The sequence below is a fragment of the Monodelphis domestica genome, chromosome 6 (assembly GCF_027887165.1).
Source record: "Monodelphis domestica isolate mMonDom1 chromosome 6, mMonDom1.pri, whole genome shotgun sequence".
Classification (NCBI taxonomy): Eukaryota; Metazoa; Chordata; class Mammalia; order Didelphimorphia; family Didelphidae; genus Monodelphis; species Monodelphis domestica.
In genome coordinates, this window is record NC_077232.1 from 262,734,633 (window position 1) to 262,754,425 (window position 19,793).

Below are 19,793 nucleotides of genomic sequence, written 5' to 3' on the forward strand. Positions count from 1 at the left end.
AGAAAGAAAGAAAGAAAGAAAGAAAGAAAGAAAGAAAGAAAGAAAGAAAGAAAGAAAGAAAGAAAGAAAGAAAGAAAGAAAGAAAGAAAGAAAGAAAGAAAGAAAGAAAAAGAAAGAAAGAAAGAAAGAAAGAAAAAGAAAGAAAGGAAGGAAGGAAGAAAGAGAAGGAAGGAAGGAAGGAAGAAAGGAAACAGAGAGAGAGAGAAAGGAAAGAGTCAGAAAGACATGGGTTTATTGAGGTTGTTATAACTATGTTAGGTAGTTTCTTGTACTATATTCATATGCCTGGTATAAATAGAGCTGGGTTATAATGAATTTTTAAAAAAATATAATTTCATTAATTTTTGCTAAGATTTTGTTTAAAATATAAATATTAATACTCATTAGTAAAAAATTGGACAACAAAATTTATCTGCTTTTGTATAGAAGAATTATTTTTGTCTCAGTGAGTTTTTCAGTAACTATTTTGTCTACAGTAACTTTTTTGCTCATTTCAAAGAATTTATGTAGCAAAGGGATTATTGCTTTTTAAAATATTTCATAGAATTTACACATCAATTCATAAGGTCCAGGATTATTTTTTCTTTGGTAGTTTCCTTATGGATTGCTTAATTTCTCTTTCTGAGATTGAATTTTTATATACTCAATTTCTATAATATTTAAGATACTTAAAATCACCTTAATCTGGGTACCTTATATTTTTGTAGCTATTCATTCATTTATATAGTTTCTAATAGTTTTATTTCCTCTTGATTGTACATTCACTAAACTGTAAAATTTCTTCTAAAAGTTGTTTTCCTCTCTTGATACTTTTTCGCCATTAGCTTAGGTTTATCAACTTGGTTTATCATTTTGTTAGAATTTAATTTCCTTGAGAGCAAAGATTTCTTTATTTTTTTTTGTCATTGCATCTACCTCCAGTACCTAACACAATACCTGGAACAAAATAAATAATTATAAATATTTCTTGATTAATTTTAAAGAGATCTTTTATTAGTACAGTAGTCTTTTTTAAATTTTGTTTATTTTCCCTTTGATTTCCAATATTTCTTCTAAGAATGTTCATTTCTCAGTTTTCTAGGGTATTTTTAATTGTATGTTGGATTCATTTTTCTCCTTCATATTATTTATTTTCAGAGACATACATTTTCCTCAATATATAACGTTATCATAATGATGATCTTCAGTTTAATTTTTTTATGATCTTCAGTTTAAATATTGCCTGATAAATGTTGATCATTTTCAGTTTGTCTGCAGTGAGAGCTTAAGACAACAAATAAGTCATGGGAGACCTTTTTTAAGACATATATTTTCCTCTTGAGAATGCATTAGTTTTATTCCTTAAATGCTGACATGCTGTTTCACTATTAGCATTCTCTTTAAAATGATTTATCTTTTTCATGATCTGTCTTTTTATCCATTAGTTATTTAGAATCCATTTCTCAGTCTCCATATAGGTCTATATTTTTCATTCATGTTTCCTTTATTGACTTTCTTTTATTACCTTGTCATCTATAGTGCATGATAGGATTTGACAAAGCAAAATCAAAAAGGCAGACGCTTCCTTTCCCTTCTGAGCTTTTCTTAATTCTGTAGAAAGGGATATGGAAAAATACCAAAGGGTCCTTTTGAGAAGAATAGTTAAGATAAACTAGTGCTTGTTATTCACCAGTGGCTAGTGTCTGTTCTTCCCAGCCAACCTGGAAACACTTTTCAAAGACTTTACTCAGCAATTATGATGCCCTTGGGTTTAAAGACTATCTGGGAAATATCTACAATCATTTTCAGTTTGTCTACAGTGAATACTAGAGAAAAATAATTTACCACAACAAACAGATATCATGAGATACTTTTTCTAGCAGCAGCTTCTGTTCCAAATTCAGTGATTCTCTGCTCAGAATTTTTATTTCTCAGTTCTTGCTACTCATTCCAAGAAGACTAAGATGCTGCCAGTAAAATGATATCAAATTTAGGAAAAATCAGAATGTGACTTTAAGATTATCAAAGATGGAGGAAAACCAAAAAGAACCCTTTATTTTTAAGCAAAATTATTAGCTCTACCCTTTGTTTCTTCCCCATGGAATGTCACTGAAGATGGACCTCCTCTCTCCTATGACATGTGGGCAAGGCAATTGTGTTGTTGCACCATCCACATAAATTATAAGTCCTGAAGTTCCAGCAGACTCTGGGAGGAACTAGGTAATTTGGTACAGTTAAGAGCTGGGGAATATGCAACTAAAGGTTCAGTTCTGCTATGATTTGGTAATTTTGATATGCATAAACTCAAGATACAAAGCTTAGTGTAAGCTAAGGTTTCATTTTGGAAAGAATAGAATATAAACATTCATTAGGACAATGACAAACACTAGCAAAAATAGTGGGAGGACTTTTTGCTTGTTTAAATTCTCCACACTCCTCTTTCAGAGTCTTTCTGTCCCACCCCTTAGTGATTGTGGTCTCATGGCACAGGAATTCCTCTTCTAAAGCTTTACCTAGGTTTATTCTTTCTAAATAGCAAACTGTAAGTCAGGTTTTTCTCATTTTCTTTTTCTACTCTTCTCTTCAATTCTTGAGCCCTACTGGCTAATCTGGAAACCTTATCCATGAAAAAAGTATTCCTGGATATTGGTGGACTAATTATTTGCTATGAAAAATAAGCAAAGGGAATATATATATATATATATATATATATATATCTTTCTATAATTCTTTATTTTAATAATCTCATTACCATGGGTTAAATAATTATCCCTATGCATATGATTCACAGAACTATATATCCATCATACTTTAGCTACTGAGGTTCACTTCATTCACCAATTGTTTATGGAACATTTTAAGCAGAATGTCTAATGGACAACCTCAATAGATTCGACTATGAAACATTATCTCTTTTCTCAAACACTGCCATTTCAAACTCCATGCTGTTGTTGAGGGCACCATCAAGACATCTTGTAACCAGCAAAAGATGAAATGATTAGCTGGACCTCAACTACAAGGGGAGACATACTTTTATACATTAAAACAATAAAATAAGACCAATTAATTAAGAAGAAATAAAACATTAGGTAATCTGATGTTGAATTGGATGCATGATTAGGGACTTTCCGAGTTGGAAGAGGGAGAGTTATTTCCTGAATTCAGGAAAAGAGGTGTTCTGCTCCTCCCAAGGAGGAATCAAAGGAACCTGAAAACAATAACTTATTGATCAGTTTAGGACCAGTTTTCAGATAAGACATTTAGGTCACTTGAAATATCACTAAACAGCAGGCATAGATGGCTCAATTTCCCAGCCAATCAGGGCTAAGGTCAAACAATGCAATAAGAAGTTTTCCCAATTCCCACAATTGAACAAACTTTTCACACAAGACAAAATTTGGCATAGGCCTATAAGTGAATAGAAAGAAAACTAGGGTAGTTCCAGAATTGAGTCATAAGATGGAATCAGTGTAGTTCACTTACCATTTGCTGCCCCAATCCCCTCAATTTGTTTTATTTATTATTATTATTGTTTAAAAAAAACTTTTACTTTCTGTCTTAGAATTGGTACTAAATATCAGCTCCAAGGCAGAAGACCAGTAAGAGCTAGGCCCCCATGGTGGCAAACCTATGGCACATATGCTAGAGGAAGCACTCAGAACCCTCTCTGTGGGCACATCTGCCATCGCCCTAGCACAGAGTTTGCCAAAATTTCTTACTAGAAAGCCAGAGGGAAGGGGATTGGGCTACTCCCACTCTCCATGCACAGCTGAGGACATTTCTGACAGTATCAGCCCTCTAAATGGTTTGCTATCACTGGGCTAGGCAATATGGTTAACTGACTTGTCCAGCGTTCACACAGCTATGAAGTGTCTGAGGCCATATTTGAACCTAGGACCTTCCATCTCTAAATATGACTTTCTATCCACTAACTCAGCTAGCTATCCCCAAGATTTCTACAATCCTCACCTTTGTACTCTACCTCCATCACACATTCAATCAGTTGCCATTTCTTTTCATTTCTATCTCTACAACATCCTATGGATGTGTTCCTTTCTCTGTACTAATGCAGCCCTGAGCCTCATTCAGACATTTATCTCCCTCTGTTTTGATTAAAATTCTCTGGAGACTGTATGCTAATTTATAATTATTTATTAGTAAAAATTGGAGAAAGTCACATAATCACTTGGCCATATCTAACTGATTAGTTTGCCACACTTGTTTTTTGTTTTTGTTTTTGTTTTTGTTTTGCTAGCCCAAAGCAGCAGTTCCAAGAAGAGTCTCCAGCCCAATAGAGATCTGTGCTTCCTTTAACCTCTCTCTTAAAATAGCAATGATGTCACTACTCCTGAGTCTCTCTGCCTGGACAGGCTTGACCTCAGTCCGGGTCAGAGCCCTGTCTTACAGATGCCAGAAATCATGCAGGACTAGGGGTCAGACTCTTCCAGGATGCCAGAGAGCCAGGAGGCCTCTGGTGTCCATAATATGCATGTCTTCCCAGTCAAAGAGTGGGATTGATATCAACCAAAACCAAAATTTATATTTAATTTACATACCAATCAGCTAGAGTTTCTCAAGAGCCTTCTAACTAGTCTTTTTGCCTCAAATCTATCTACCTTCCAAAACAGCTTTTTTAAAAAGCCTAGTCCATTTCACTTCCCTTAGCTTTTTTGTTTTGGGGTTTTTGTGGCGGACAAATACAAGTCATTTGAACTTTTGAACTTCATACTATTCTTTTAAGACTATGCCATGCCTTTGCATCCTTCTTGTCACCTATTTTTACCTTTGCCTTCTGCATGTCTTCTAAGAATATAACCTGATTGATGAGTTCTGTGTTCCCCAAATATATCTATCTCTTTAGGTATATCTCTTTATCCCACTTCATCAGGAGAATTTTTCTGTCTTCATCCCTTCTGAGTTGACTTCTTATTTAGTTTCTGTTGTTAAGTCATTTTGGTCCATGAGATCCTTTGAAATCTGCTTTTTCCAAATCTAAGGGAGATATCAGACATAAGCTCCAAGAGAAAGAGGTCACTTTTCCAGAAGGGACCTTTTTCTTCCACTGTAATGACCTCTTGTCAAGATTCAGGCCCAGAATAGAATTTCCTCTTATTGGTTCTACCACTTGTTGAAAGATGAAATTATCATTAAGGCAAAACAATTTGCTTTAGATGGTGTTGTTGAAGAGGAAAGAGAGAGAGACAGAGACAGAGTCAGAGACAGAGAGATAAGAGACAAGAGAGACAGAGACAGAGAGAGAGACACACACAAAGAGAGACAGAGAGACAGAGAGAGAGAGACAGACAGACAGACAGAGAGAAATGGAGAAAGAGAATGAATTTTAGCAACCTTTTACATAAATGAAATCTCCCTTCACTTGTAGATGTGATTTATTTGTTGATTCCTTATTGCGGGTGCTCTTTAGTATGCTCTTCCTCCTTTAATATTCATCCAGTGCTCTCTGACACACATCGTCCTTCCATCTAGATTTTCTCACATGAGTTTTCTTTCTTTTTTTTTTAAAATATATTTTATTTGATCATTTCCAAGCATTATTCGTTAAAGACATAGATCATTTTCTTTTCCTCCCCCCCACCCCCCATAGCCGACGCGTAAGTCCACTGGGCATTAGATGTTTTCTTGATTTGAACCCATTGCTTTGTTGATAGTATTTGCATTAGAGTGTTCATTTAAAGTCTATCCTCTGTCATGTCCCCTCAACCTCTGTATTCAGGCAGTTGCTTTTTCTCGGTGTTTCCACTCCCATAGTTTATCCTTTGCTTATGAATGGTGTTTTTTTCTCCTGGATCCCTGCAAGTTGTTCAGGGACATTACACCGCCACTAATGGAGAAGTCCATTACGTTCGATTATACCACAGTGTATTAGTCTCTGTGTACAATGTTCTCCTGGTTCTGCTCCTCTCGCTCTGCATCACTTCCTGGAGGTTGTTCCAGTCTCCATGGAACTTCTCCACTTTATTATTCCTTTGAGCACAATAGTACTCCATCACCAACATATACCACAGTTTGTTCAGCCATTCCCCAATTGATGGGCATCCCCTCGTTTTCCAGTTTTGGGCCACCACAAAGAGCGCAGCTATGAATATTTTTGTACAAGTCTTTGTGTCCATTATCTCTTTGGGGTACAGACCCAGCAGTGCTATGGCTGGGTCAAAGGGTAGATATTCTTTTGTCGCCCTTTGGGCATAGTTCCAAATTGCCCTCCAGAATGGTTGGATCAGTTCACAACTCCACCAGCAATGAATTAATGTCCCTACTTTGCCACATCCCCTCCAGCATTCATTACTTTCCTTTGCTGTTATGTTAGCCAATCTGCTAGGTGTGAGGTGATACCTCAGAGTTGTTTTGATTTGCATCTCTCTGATTATAAGAGATGTAGAGCACTTCTTCATGTGCTTGTTAATAGTTTTGATTTCTTTATCTGAGAACTGCCTATCCATGTCCCTTGCCCATTTATCAATTGGAGAATGGCTTGATTTTTTGTACAATTGATTTAGCTCATTATAAATATGAGTAATTAAACCTTTCTCAGAGGTTTCTATGAAGATTTTTTCCCAATTTGTTGTTTCCCTTCTGATTTTAGTTATATTGGTTTTGTTTGTACAAAAGCTTTTTAGTTTGATGTAGTCAAAATTATTTATTTTACATTTTGTGATTCTTTCTATATCTTGCTTGGTTTTAAAGCCTTTCCCCTCCCAAAGGTCTGACATGTATACTATTCTGTGTTTACCCAATTTACTTATGGTTTCCTTCTTTATGTTTAAGTCACTCACCCATTTTGAATTTATCTTGGTGTAGGGTGTGAGGTGTTGATCTATTCCTAGTCTCTCCCACACTGTCTTCCAATTTTCCCAGCAGTTTTTATCGAATAGTGGATTTTTGTCCCAAAAGCTGGGATCTTTGGGTTTATCGTATACTGTCTTGCTGAGGTCGTTTTCCCCCAGTCTATTCCACTGATCTTCCTTTCTGTTTCTTAGCCAGTACCAAATTGTTTTGATGACTGCTGCTTTGTAATATAGTTTGAGGTCTGGGACTGCAAGGCCCCCATCATATGTGTTTTTTTTCATTATTTCCCTGGATATCCTTGATCTTTTGTTCTTCCAAATGAACTTTGTTATGGTTTTTTCTAAATCAGTGAAGAAGTATTTTGGTAGTTCAATGGGTATGGCACTAAATAGATAAATAAGTTTGGGTAGGATGGTCATTTTTATTATATTGGCTCGTCCTATCCATGAGCAGTTAATGTTTTTCCAATTGTTCAAGTCTAGTTTTAGTTGTGTGGCGAGTGTTTTGTAGTTGTGTTCATATAGTTCCTGTGTTTGTCTTGGGAGATAGATTCCTAGGTATTTTATTTTGTCTAAGGTGATTTTGAATGGGATTTCTCTTTCTAGTTCTTGCTGCTGAGCTGTGTTGGAGATATATAGAAAAGCTGATGATTTATGTGGGTATGAGTTTTCTTTCTTAATATATAATGTGATTCTCCCACAATCCCCTCCTTTTACCTATGTTGTTTCTTTTGAATGTGGTGTTACCATCACAGTCCAATCCCTGGTATCATTTTATCTATCTTCAATAATTTTGGTGGTCAAAATTTGTTTCTTCTTTCAATAAGGACCTCTACTTCATCTTATTTGGTAATTATACTCTGTGCATTTGTGACTAGGCATCTAAGGCCTTCGATTTTACTGCTGATGGCTGTTTTTTTTTTACTTTTATTAATCTCTCTGAATTTCTATGCATTGCAACTGTAAATATTCATCCTACATTTTGGATGTTTGTGATGGTATCTAGCATGGTGATTATACAAAAGCAATGTTATCCATTGCTCTTTTTTTTCTTTTCTTTCATTTAAAACCAGTTTTAGTGATATTTTTGGTTTTTATAATCAAGGTTATTTCTCAAAATACACCTCTCCTCTCATGAGGTTAAACTTTCCTTAGTAACAAAGAAAAGCAATTAAACAAAAATACCTGAGAGTAGTGTTTGCATCTATCAATGTATAGAATATTAGAGTATAGCTATCACCTCTGTCATGAGGAAAGAACTGTTTCATTATCTATTCTCCAGGACCATTATAGTTTCTTCACTTATTCAGAATTTTATTTCTCCCTAGAAGTCTTTCCATTTACATTGTTTCAGTCTTTCTGTATGTGGTTATTGTGATTCTGCTTCTTTTATCCTGTATTGTTATATAAAATCTTCCTACATTCTTTGAATTTTTTTCATATTTTCATATTTGTCAGTTTTAAAATACATGATTTTTGTTACATTCACATACCACACAATCTATTCATGTATTCTATAACTTATGGGTACCCATTGTTTCTAATATTTTGTTACCACAAAAAGTGTTGCAAATAATATTTTGATACATATTGGATTTTACCTTTTTGGAATATCTTCTTCATTTTCTTTTTTTTTCAACCCTTCCATTCTGTCTTTGAATAAATACTAAGTATAGGTCCCAAGACAAAATAGCGTTAGGGGCTAGGAAGTCTTTAAGGATAGATTTAAATCCAGGATCTTCCATTTCCAGGCCTTGCTGTCTTTCCACCGAGTCACCTAGCTGTCCCTTATCTACTTCTTTTCAATGTAATGTCCTTTTTATTGGATTTAGAAGAGTGAATAAATGCCAACTTTGCCCTTGTTGAGTGAACTTCTATCATTTTTACGTTTTCAGCTATGCTTCAGAAATATGCTAATCAATGTAGTAATAAAATAATCTAAAGAAGATTTTATCCTAGTATTCAAGTATTAATCATCCAATACCATTTTGACATAGCTAAGAGAATCACAGTGATTGGAGGAAATTGATTCTTCTAGCTCCTCTTGCACAGAGCTTCCATAAAAAGATTTTTTTTAATTTTATTTAATTCATTTAGAATATTTTTCCATGGTTACATGATTCATGTTCTTTCCCTCCCCTTCTGCCTCCCTCCTCCCATAGCCAATGAGCAATCCCACTAGGTTTTACATGTGTTATTCATTAAGACCTATTTGCATATTATTGATAATTGCACTAGAGTGATTGTTCAGAGTCTACATCCCCAATCATATCCCTGTTGAATCATGTGATCAAGCAGTTGTTTTTCTTCTGTTTCTACTCCCACAGTTCTTTCTCTGGATGTGGATAGAGTTCTTTCTCATAAGTCCCTCAGAATTGTCCTGGATCATTGCATTGTTGCTAGTGGAGAAGTCCATTACATTCAATTGTGCCACAGTGTATCAGTCTCTGTGTACAATGTTCTCCTGGTTCTGCTCCCTTTTCTCTGCTTCCATTCCTGGAGGTTGTTCCAGGCCAAATGGAATCCTCCAGTTCATTATTCCTTTTAGCACAATAGTATTCCATCACCAACAGATACCACAATTTGTTCATCCATTCCCCAAATGAAGGGCATCCCCTCATTTTTTTGCCACCACAAAGAGCATGACTATTAATATTTTTGTACACATATTTTCCTATTATTTCCATAAGAAGATTTAAAAAACATTACCTTGGCCATATTATTTCCTTTCTCAGTAACCTGGAATGGTATCCCATTGCTTACTTTGTAGTTTCAAGTCTTTAACCCAGCATTCAAGATCATCCAGAAGTCAGTATCTATCTACATTATTACCCTACTTTACCCTTGTTTAGCTACCTTTTGTATGTTACCTCCCCTCATTAGACTGGAAGCTCCTTAACATCAGGAACTATCCTATTTTTAAACAAGTTTAAATCCCCAGTGCTTACTACAGAACCAAGGGCTTGATCTTTAACAAATGTTTACTGACTCCTGACTTTTAACTAATTCCCCCTATTGCTCTTCACAAACTGTTTCATTCATATTTAAAATTACTAAAATATGTTTTTTTTTACCTTTGTGCCCAACCCCCTGTCTAAAATAGCCCCCCTACCATTTTTAGCCATTGAAGTACAACTTGTTTGGCAAAAATCACCTCAAATTCCTTCTCTTCCATGATCAAAGTGAATTCTTCCTCTTCTGAACTCCTATGGCACTGATTGTCTATTATCTTAGATGTGGCATTTAAAATATAAGCCTTTGTTTTATAGTTAAATATGTACAAGGAGACTTAGGGGGACACAATAGCTGTCTTCAAATATTTTCAGAGCTGTTATGTAAAAGAGGGATTAGATTTGTTTTAATTGGCTCCAGGCATAAAACTGTAAATGTTGCAGAGGCAAATTTTAATTTGATGTAAGAAAAAAATCTTCCTAATTGGGCTCTCCCAAAATGTTTTGGGTTGCCTTAGGAGTCAGTTCAAGCAGAATGGATGACCATTAACTAGGGAGGACATAAAGGGTATATTATTTAGATTCTAATACCTTTAACTAGATGGCAAGACCCAGAAGGATGGAGACTATTTATTGAACACTATGTACATACACTATAGTGCTCAATACAAAGAGAAAGAGCCAAGAACTGGACCCGAGTTTTCAATGGTATAAAAAATTGTAAAATGAGGAAGCTCTCATTACTAATGCAAATTGGTACCTTCTCTGTAACATATAGCCTTAAAGTGATACCTACATCATTGAGAGGTTAATCAACTTGCCTAGAGGTTCTAAACAGTGGAGAGTGTGTCAGAGGAGGAACTAGAATCCATGCATCAGAAGTGTGATTAATAGCAACACTTACTTCATTCAAATTAATTATTGGGGTGAAATGAAGCACTCTCAAGTCACTGAACATTTAACAAAGGAGTACTACTTTGCCCCAACATAGAGAGAATATGCAACAAGGATATAATGGCTTACACTTTGTCTAGTCTCAACTTTCCTAATCTCTGTGTGGAAAATATACCTGATCAGCAGAGCAGGGTGATTGAGGCTACATAAATCCTCATCTAAGCTTCCATGTAGCTGGAACTTTTTATGCTCTTAGATGAGCAGGATGCTGCATCAGGGAAGTTAGGGCCAATCAAGTCCCAGGGATAGCTTTGTCCTAGGCTTACCTTTTGTTGTCTGGGGATGGAGAAGGAAGGTTTCACCTTCTCGGTCAAGGAAAGAAACTTGGGTCCATCACATATGCCAATCAGATCTCAGGAGTAGCTTTATTTTCTTTTAGGCAAAGCCTCCTTGTGTGGGGGGGTTGGAGAAAAGATGCTTCATCAGGGAAATGCTAGTGCTATGACACTAGGTTATCCAGGGTTTGAAGCTCTCTATCTACTTCACCATAATGTTCTCAGGCAAAAGGAAGTTGTAGTCTAGAGATAAGACCTTTAGAACTGAAACCAGGCAACCTGAGTTCAAATTCCAGTCACTAGCTATATCAATCTGGGCTAGTCAGAAGATTATTCATATTATGTAGAACTTCTAGCTTAATGGTGGGAAAAGGTTAGGAATGGAAAACTAAAGCCATAATCATTTGTTGATATCTTAATACAGGAATACCCTGAGAATCTCTTGAGGAAAGGATGGGGAAAGTACCAGTTACTTGAATTTAACTACTTTGTATATACTTGTAGTTATTAACTATATTTGTTTTATTTTTGCATATACTTGTATCTATCCTTACAATGTGAGCTTGTGTCATACTTTAAACTTGTGTCCCTAGTGCCTAGCATGTCTGACAAATAGATACATGAGAAATACTTGTTGATTAATTGAATCATGTATCTCAGAGTAAGTGGATATATATACTGAATAAAGGAAAACAAACTCTTTCTCTGATCTAACTAAAACTTTATTTAAAAACAAAAATAAAGAGCTCTAGCTGCTTGAAATCAACTAACAGCGCCTCCCCATTCTTATCTGATTCAAAGTTCCCTCCTTGGCATGGAGATTGGTCCTTATATAGACCAATCCCATGCCCAGAACTAGGGAGGCGTGGTCCTGCCCTAGCACAGCATTGGTCCAATTCAAGACCAATCCCACACCAGGAATGGAAATGGAAAGGACAAACACAAAATTAAAGTTGAAAAACTACCAAGAAATAACCCTTACCTCCCAAAAGAGAAAAAAGAAAATAACATACACACACACACACACACACACACACACACACACACCCCACATTCCTTTGCAGTGGGGGTAAGTACATGAGTGTGTAAGATTGCATGTATTTGCTGATTTTTCCATGTATTGATCAGTTTTTATGATTTTTTTTTCATTTTGTTTTTCTTTTAAACAAATTCCTTATTTTATGGGATGGCTGTCTGGGAGGAGGGATGAATGATACAGGACGAAATTAACACAATAGAAAAATAAAATATAAAGACAAATTTAATTTTAAAAGAATGCTAGTATAACTAATAACACAAAGTGGTTTGTTTATTTATGCCTCGTTTTCAAGTCATATTATACAATCTTAGTAGTTAGCAATTATGTTGGTTTTCTCCACCTGCATAACTTCTTCCAGTTAACCCCACTTCAGGTTAGGTTTTGCTTCATTCCCTTGATAATTAAAAAAGACAACCAAAGCAATCAAATAACCAGGAAATCTGGCCTCTGACTTCTTCTGATCTGGTTTGTTGTCCTATATTGGAGTGGAAAAAGTGAAATTTAGTGTGTGAAGTGAAGTTTTAGAGGTGAAAAAAGCTTTTGATTTTATTATAGGAAAACCTGTGAGAAGTTAGTCTTGTAGCTTCCATTTATACTGTAAATGCTGAACACATCAAGCCATTTCTGTACATCCTTTCAATAAACAGTCAGTGCTAACTGCTAACACCTCTAAATACCATGCCTCTTGAAAACAAACACTGTCTGATGCCAAATTGAGATGCTGTATTTAATTGACATGGGAAATACTAAAGGCGCGGTACTTCTGAGGACATGTAGAAAAAGAGATAGCATTTAAGGGAGGTCAATCCTGGGTAGCTATTAGAAATGGTGAGGATTAAATATTATCATGCCACTATATGAAACAAAAATTTTAAATAAACTAAAGAAATTGAAGTTACAAGAAGGGGAAGTATAACAAGAACTTTTACAAAGTTCTTTGTTTATATATTAACTTAAATGTGTCTGATAGGCAATAGGTTTTCTGATATAGTAGAATCTTGGAGCTGCAAATCTTAGTTTTCAGTATTTCTGGTCAGATCCAACTCTTTGCAATTTCATTTCGACTTTTCTTGGCAAGGACACTGGAGTATTTTGAAATTTCCTCCTCCAGCTCATTGTACAGACCAGAAAACTGAGGCTAACATGTTTAAGTAATTTCTCTAAGATTATACAGCTAGTAAATACCTAAAGTTTTATTTAAACACAGGTCCTCTTGACTCTAGGTCCAGTAATTTATCTCATGCACCATCAAATTGTTTGTGAAGTCATAGGACCTGAGTTTAAATTTTGATTTTGCCATTTTTCCCTTGTATGACCATGGACAAGTTATTTTTACCTCTGTAGGCCTTAGTTTCCTCATCTGTAAAATAATGATGGAATTGAGCCAGATCACTTCTCTGGCCTTTCCAACCACAAATCTATGATTTTTCCCTCAACAAATGTCTTATTCTACTGTAACACTTCATGTTAGAACAATAACTCTAGACTTATACAATACCTCCTAGTCTCCATCTTGGAGACCTCAAAAATTATTACTTTCTGTGGCTTATGTTTCCTCCCAGCAAGATATGTGTTTGGGAAATAATTATTTGGGTCATTTTAGCTCTCTGCAAGGAAGGATTCAATTTCCTTACTATACAAAGTCATTTGAATTTACTTCCAGGCATTATCAAAAATTGAACAGGATAATGCAGAGTGAAAGGATCAGGACCAGGAGAACATTATACACAGAGACTGATACACTGTGGTACAATCAAATGTAATGGACTTCTCCACTAGCAACAATGCAATGACCCAGGACCATTCTGAGGGACTTATGAGAAAGAACGCTATCCACATTCAGAGGAAGAACTGTGGGAGTAGAAACACAGAAGAAAAACAACTGTTTGACCACATGAGTTGATGGGGATATGATTTGGGATGTTGACTTTAAAGATCCCTTTAGTACAAATAGTAATAACATGGAAATAGGTCCTGATCAATGACACAAGTAAAACCCAGTGGAATTGCTTGTTTGCTATGGGAGGGGGTAGGGAGTTGGGGCGGGAAAAAACATGAATCATGTAACCATGAAATTTTTTTTCTTGATTAATCAATTAAATAAAATTGTAAAAGCTTAAAAAAATAGAAAAGGAAATTGTTAGCCACCCCACACACACATTCTGACACCCTTCTTTGTAGTTTTATTCATCACAGTCCTCCCCAAGAAAATTCACATGAGAAGGAGGTGAAATTCCAATGTACTGATATTGTGGGTCCAGGACTCATTTCTTATCAGGAGTCCTCTTCCCCTTCTCCAGTGTCACTTTGCTTTGTCGTGAACTAACCTACCCCTGCTTTTCTATTTGTCACTGCCTGTTCACCACTGTCACAATATCACATGTTCTGAAATACCCATTTTGTCAGAGTCATTTCTGGGTGCTCCTCCTCTAGCCATGGCCCAGTTCTAGGGTAGCTGACATAGATGCTAGTTCCCAGGAGATTTGTTCACCCAAATATATTTTTTCCTCATCCAGACAATATATTTCATTCTGAAATCTAGTAGTCCTAGTTTTTGTCTTGGTAAGCTAATTAAGCAGCATCTAATCATTTTTTTTGCTGACCTATTCTGAATATCAAGTTTTGTTGTACAGTGTTACATTATAATTGTATTGGGCAGCTAAGTGGTGCAATGGAGAGAATGCTGGGTCTATAGTCAGGAGGATTAATCTCCCAAGTTCAAATCTAAATTTACACACTTACTAGCTCTATGATTCTGGATAAGTCATATAACCCTATTTGCCTTAGTTTCCTCATTTGTAAAATATGCTGGAGAAAGAAATAGCAAACCATTCTGTTATCATGGCCAAGAAAATGTGAAATAGGGTCAAGAAGACTCAGACTTGATTGAAATGACTGAACAACAACAAAGGGCATCTGTATAGGCAAATTAGCATATGCACTAAGTACCTGATATCCTATTACTTTCATCAGAAATAATGTGTAGCAGTGAGAAGTGAGTCCTTAAGTCAGAAAAGCCTAGATTTGGATTCCATCTTGAGATGCTTGCTAACTGCTGTCTCTTCAAAAAAATCATTCATCCTCTCTGAGTTGCCTCAAAGGTTTCAGTTGACTCTCTATAAATTGGGAATAATATCTCTGATATTTATGAGACTTGGCTGAGTTAAAATATGTAAAGAATGCTGCAAACCTTATATAATATATAAATTTCAGTTAACATTTCTTCTTTGTAATCATCTTGGTTCAACCTTTAGGACCTAAAGGAAGGAGATTTTTCTTTGAATTCCAAGACTTACTATTTGTTACTTGAATGACCTTGGGCAAGTCACTTACCATTTCTAGGTCATAATTTTCTCATCACTAAAATGAGGGAATAGGATTAAATGGCCCCTGAGATGCTTCTCAGTCCTAGACAACTAAGTAGACAAAGTACTTCATAAATACTATTTCCTTTTATCCTCACATCAACCATAGGAGATAACTGCTACTTTATCCTCATTTTCAAATGAGGAAACTAAGGCAAGTGGGGACTGAAGGACTTGCCCAGGGCCACACAGCCAGTAAGAGTCTGAAGAAAGATTTGAACTCACACTTCATTGACAAAAATTGACAAACCTTATTGGCAAATGTGGCATTCTGTTAAATGTGCCATCTATTTTCCTCTCTTAACTTCACTTTCTTGATCTTTAAAATAATATGAATATTATCAGCCTTATAGGACCATACTGAGGAAAACACTTTGTAAATTATAATATGCTATTTAAATGTGAGTTATAGACAACTATAGACATTATGGGCCAATTGGCTGGTAGAGTGGTTGGAGTACCACGCCTGAAGTCAAGAAGACTCATCTTCATGAGTTCAAATCTGGCCTCAGACACTTGCTAGCTTTGAGACTGGACAAATCATTTAATCTTTTTTACCTCAGTTTATTCATCTACAATACGAGTTGAAAAAGGAAATGGCAAACTACTCCAATGGCTTTGCCAAAAATTTTTTAAAAAACTCCAAATGGAGTTCCAAAGAATTGGACACAACTGAAATGATGCAATAACAACAAAGATAGATTGTATGTGGATTATTGCAAAGTGATCTGCCAACTGATAGAAATGAAAAGAGATCTGACATCCAACAGAGAAACTGGAGGTCTGGCCCTCACTCAGGAAGACCTAGGGCTATATGGAAAACTCTCATATTTAATAATTATATGACTGCACAAAGTATTTACCCTCTTAATATCCAACGTGATTTCTAAGATAATAAATTGCTAAGAAGTAAATCAACAATGCTAGGTTATCTTATGAAGGAAATCGTAGGGTTTGGGTCCTAAAAACAAATCTACTAAACTTATTTTTCCCCTAAAATGTATAATTTCTAAATCCAACTTTTATTTTACAGTTTCTGAAAAACCTTTGATGACAACTGTACAGTCTACAATCGTAGTTCCCAAATCTCCATCTCCATCAAGTGGTAATATCTTTTTAAAAATTAAATTAAATTAAATTGTATTTTCTTATGTACAATCATTCTCTCCTATCGCCAACTGATAAAAGCAAATATTATAAACATATATATTCAAGCAAAACAAGGTCCCATCATTAACCACGTCCAAATATATAAGTATGTATGTATATAGATATGTATGCCCATGTGTCTTTGCCTGTACTTTGAGTTCATCATTCAAAAACAATTTATATAATAATAACAAGATTGTGAAGGAACTCTGATATTCCTAATAACCAATCACAAGTGCAGAGGACTTAAAATGAAAGATGCTACCCAACTGATGATAGGGAAGGTATAGACTTGTAATAAGTCTTCATCAAATTCATTTAAATGCTTATATTAAGGAGTCTTGTTCCCTTAAAAGAATTTGCCATAAGTTCATTTCTCCCATTTGTGAAAGATCAGAAAAAAAATATAAATGGATTAACATAGAAGAAACAAGTGTAAGTACAGCTTAATCAGCTCTTGATTCCTTACAAATAGGATATTGTTTGTCAATTTTCTGTCATTCTCTTTTTCTGTGGTACCCTCTACACCTAAGTTCTAAGGATGAGCTACAGGGGGTTTAGGACCAGGCACAAAGTAGAGTACCTGAGTGGGCACCTCCCTGAATCAAATATAAATGATTTTTAAGTTAACTATTCTTTCGCCTGTATTTTCACAAGGAGTCTGTGTTTCTTGAAAAGATTATTATAAACAACATTCACCAAAGGCATATTATAGAGTAACTCTCACTGTGAAGTTTACATCTACTTTAGAATATACATCTTATGGATATAGAAAATAAAGGAATGTGAGGTCATATGATCTGGCCAGAGTGCAACACATTGGTGATATTCTTGGCCAAACTGTAAGCCACCCAGCCTCATTCTACATGTGGATTAAGACATCAATCCAGTGATTATCTCTCTCTTAAATTCATCCAGGAAAATTGAAGAGATGTATATCATTTGGGGAATAGTGAACAAATTGTTGATTGTGATTGAATACTATTGTGCTTTAAGAAACAATGGGAAGGATGATTTAAGAAAAAAAAATTGGAAAGACTCCATGAACTGATACAGAGTGAAATAAGCAGACCCAGACAACACTGTACATAAGTCATAACAATATTGTGCAATGATCAACTATAAAAGACTTAGTTACTCTAAATACCATGATCCAGGACAATTTTGAAGGGCTTTTGACAAAGAATGCTATCCACTTTCAGAGAAAGAACTGTTAAGAATCAGAATGCAGATCAAAGGATAATATTTTTCACTTTAGTTTATTTGTGGGTTTTTTTTGGAGTTTTGTTTTTATGTGAGTATTCTCTTATAATTGCCAATATAGAGGTATGTTGTGCATAATGATGCATGTATAACCCAGAACAGTTGTTTGCCATCTCTGAAAGGGGGGAAGGAAAGGAGGAAAGGATACAATTTGGATCTTATAATTTTGAGAAGTATATGTTGAAAAAATTATTATGTGTAATTGGGGAAGTAATTTTTTTAAAGAAAGGATTGAAAGAGAGAATGAGAGAGGGGCAGAGAGGGAAAGAAGGGAGAAAGGAAGTAAGTGGTGAAGGGAGGAATAAGTGAACACTATAGTGGTACAAACTATCTTAATGATCTTTTTGAGTTTGCAAATGAATACAAGTCATTTGAAGGGGTGTTGGCTGAGAAAAATTAGTGAATCATTAAAACTCACCCTGACAGCCAAGGAGGGAAGAGTCCTGAGTTCATGACCCATTGATTGTAGATCTTTAATATTATAACCATATAAGAAGGGCAGTACCTTCTTAAAAGAAACCACATTTGATGAACTCCTCATCAAAAATACTTCAACTTAAACTGGTATAGTTCAAGGTGTAAGTGAATCCCTCTAACATTATATCCCTCTTCTAGAAAAAATACTTGAGAGTGTTCCAACTGCAATGATCACACAGGGAAAACTGAAAACCACAGAAGCAACAACATCCCCAAAAACATCTTCTTCATTGATATACTCAACCTCAACAAACACTGGTAAGTGACAAATATTTGATATAAAGCCAGACGCTGAGAGCTATAAGAAAAGTTTTCAATTATATTTGGAAATTATGTTCTAAATTGATAATTGGAAGTGTGATGTTAGTATTTTCTGAATGTTGAGGCTACTTTTTGAGGAAAGTTTTATTCTTGGTTGTACACGTGAACTTACATTAGGGGTTTGCATTATTTGAAGTTTTTCACTGGATTTCTTGGTTGCAGACTAATTCATTTCTGGATGCTATGATGACCAAAGTCTATCTTTAATCAGTTGGCAAACAATGAATGAGAGGCAGATATAGTGGATAGAGAAGTGTCCTGAGAGACAAAAAAAAAATAACAGTTTAAAAACCCATCACTGAAACAGGACCCTGCATTCCAATTTGCATTGGTAGAAGGTTCACTAGGAGTTCCCTAAAACAACAGTCATAGATTTGAACCATGCTCTGGCCCATCCATAAAAGCTGATATGTCTTTTACCATAAAGAATCTTTTGCTTCCTCCCAGACTCTGCTCAAAGTTTACCTCTTTATAAAGTTTTTCCTTAATTATCCCAGATTCTAGGGGTTCTCCCTACCAAAAACATCTTATATTTTGCACATGCATATGCATGCACAGGTTACCTTGCCCAGCTAGACTATAAACTCCTTGAGGGCAGGGACTGTTTAACAAAAGTCTATTAATCTCCACTACCTGGCACATAGTAAGTTTTTAATATACCTTTGTTGATTCAGTGACTGATTGATAAAGCTAGTCATTAAAAATTACTTCCAGGGTTCTAGAATTCCATACTAATATACCCTGAAGTGAAGCTACACAATTGGAAGACTGAACTTTAGGGATGTTATATTATAGAAACAAAGTCATGTTTATAACACTTCAATAGGAATGTCATCAGTGGTCTACCTTGGCTCTACCTTATGTAGAGTAACAACAAACTTTGGTGTTAAAAGGCAAACATCTTAACAATTAGCACTGTAGGAGCAGCCAGGCTCAGTGGAGAGAGCCAGCCATAGAGGTGGAAAGTCTAAGATACTTCCTAGATGTATGACGCTGAACAAGTCACTTAATACAAATTGCCCAGCCCTTACTACTATTCTCCCTTGAAACCAATATTCTAAGACAGAAAGGTTTTCTTAAAATGATTAGAATTGTACCAAAATGGAATAGGCTGACTCAAAAGTCAAATCTACAAATATTTATTCAGAGTCTCTGTGTTCCAAGAATTTTGCTAAACATTTGAAATTGAAATCCCTATCACTAGAAATCTTTAG

General features: G+C 35.4%; 1 protein-coding gene across 3 annotated transcripts in view; it reads left to right on the forward strand.

The window, feature by feature from the left end:
- EMCN (endomucin) overlaps positions 1 to 19,793 on the forward strand; it is a 157,237-nt gene that overhangs the window by 54,770 nt on the left and 82,674 nt on the right. For all 3 annotated transcript variants that reach the window (XM_007495884.3, XM_007495882.3, XM_007495883.3), the window contains exons 2-3: positions 16,403 to 16,474; positions 18,397 to 18,516. In XM_007495884.3, coding sequence (XP_007495946.2) covers positions 16,403 to 16,474; positions 18,397 to 18,516 — 192 coding nt within the window. The remainder of the gene's footprint in view (positions 1 to 16,402; positions 16,475 to 18,396; positions 18,517 to 19,793) is intronic.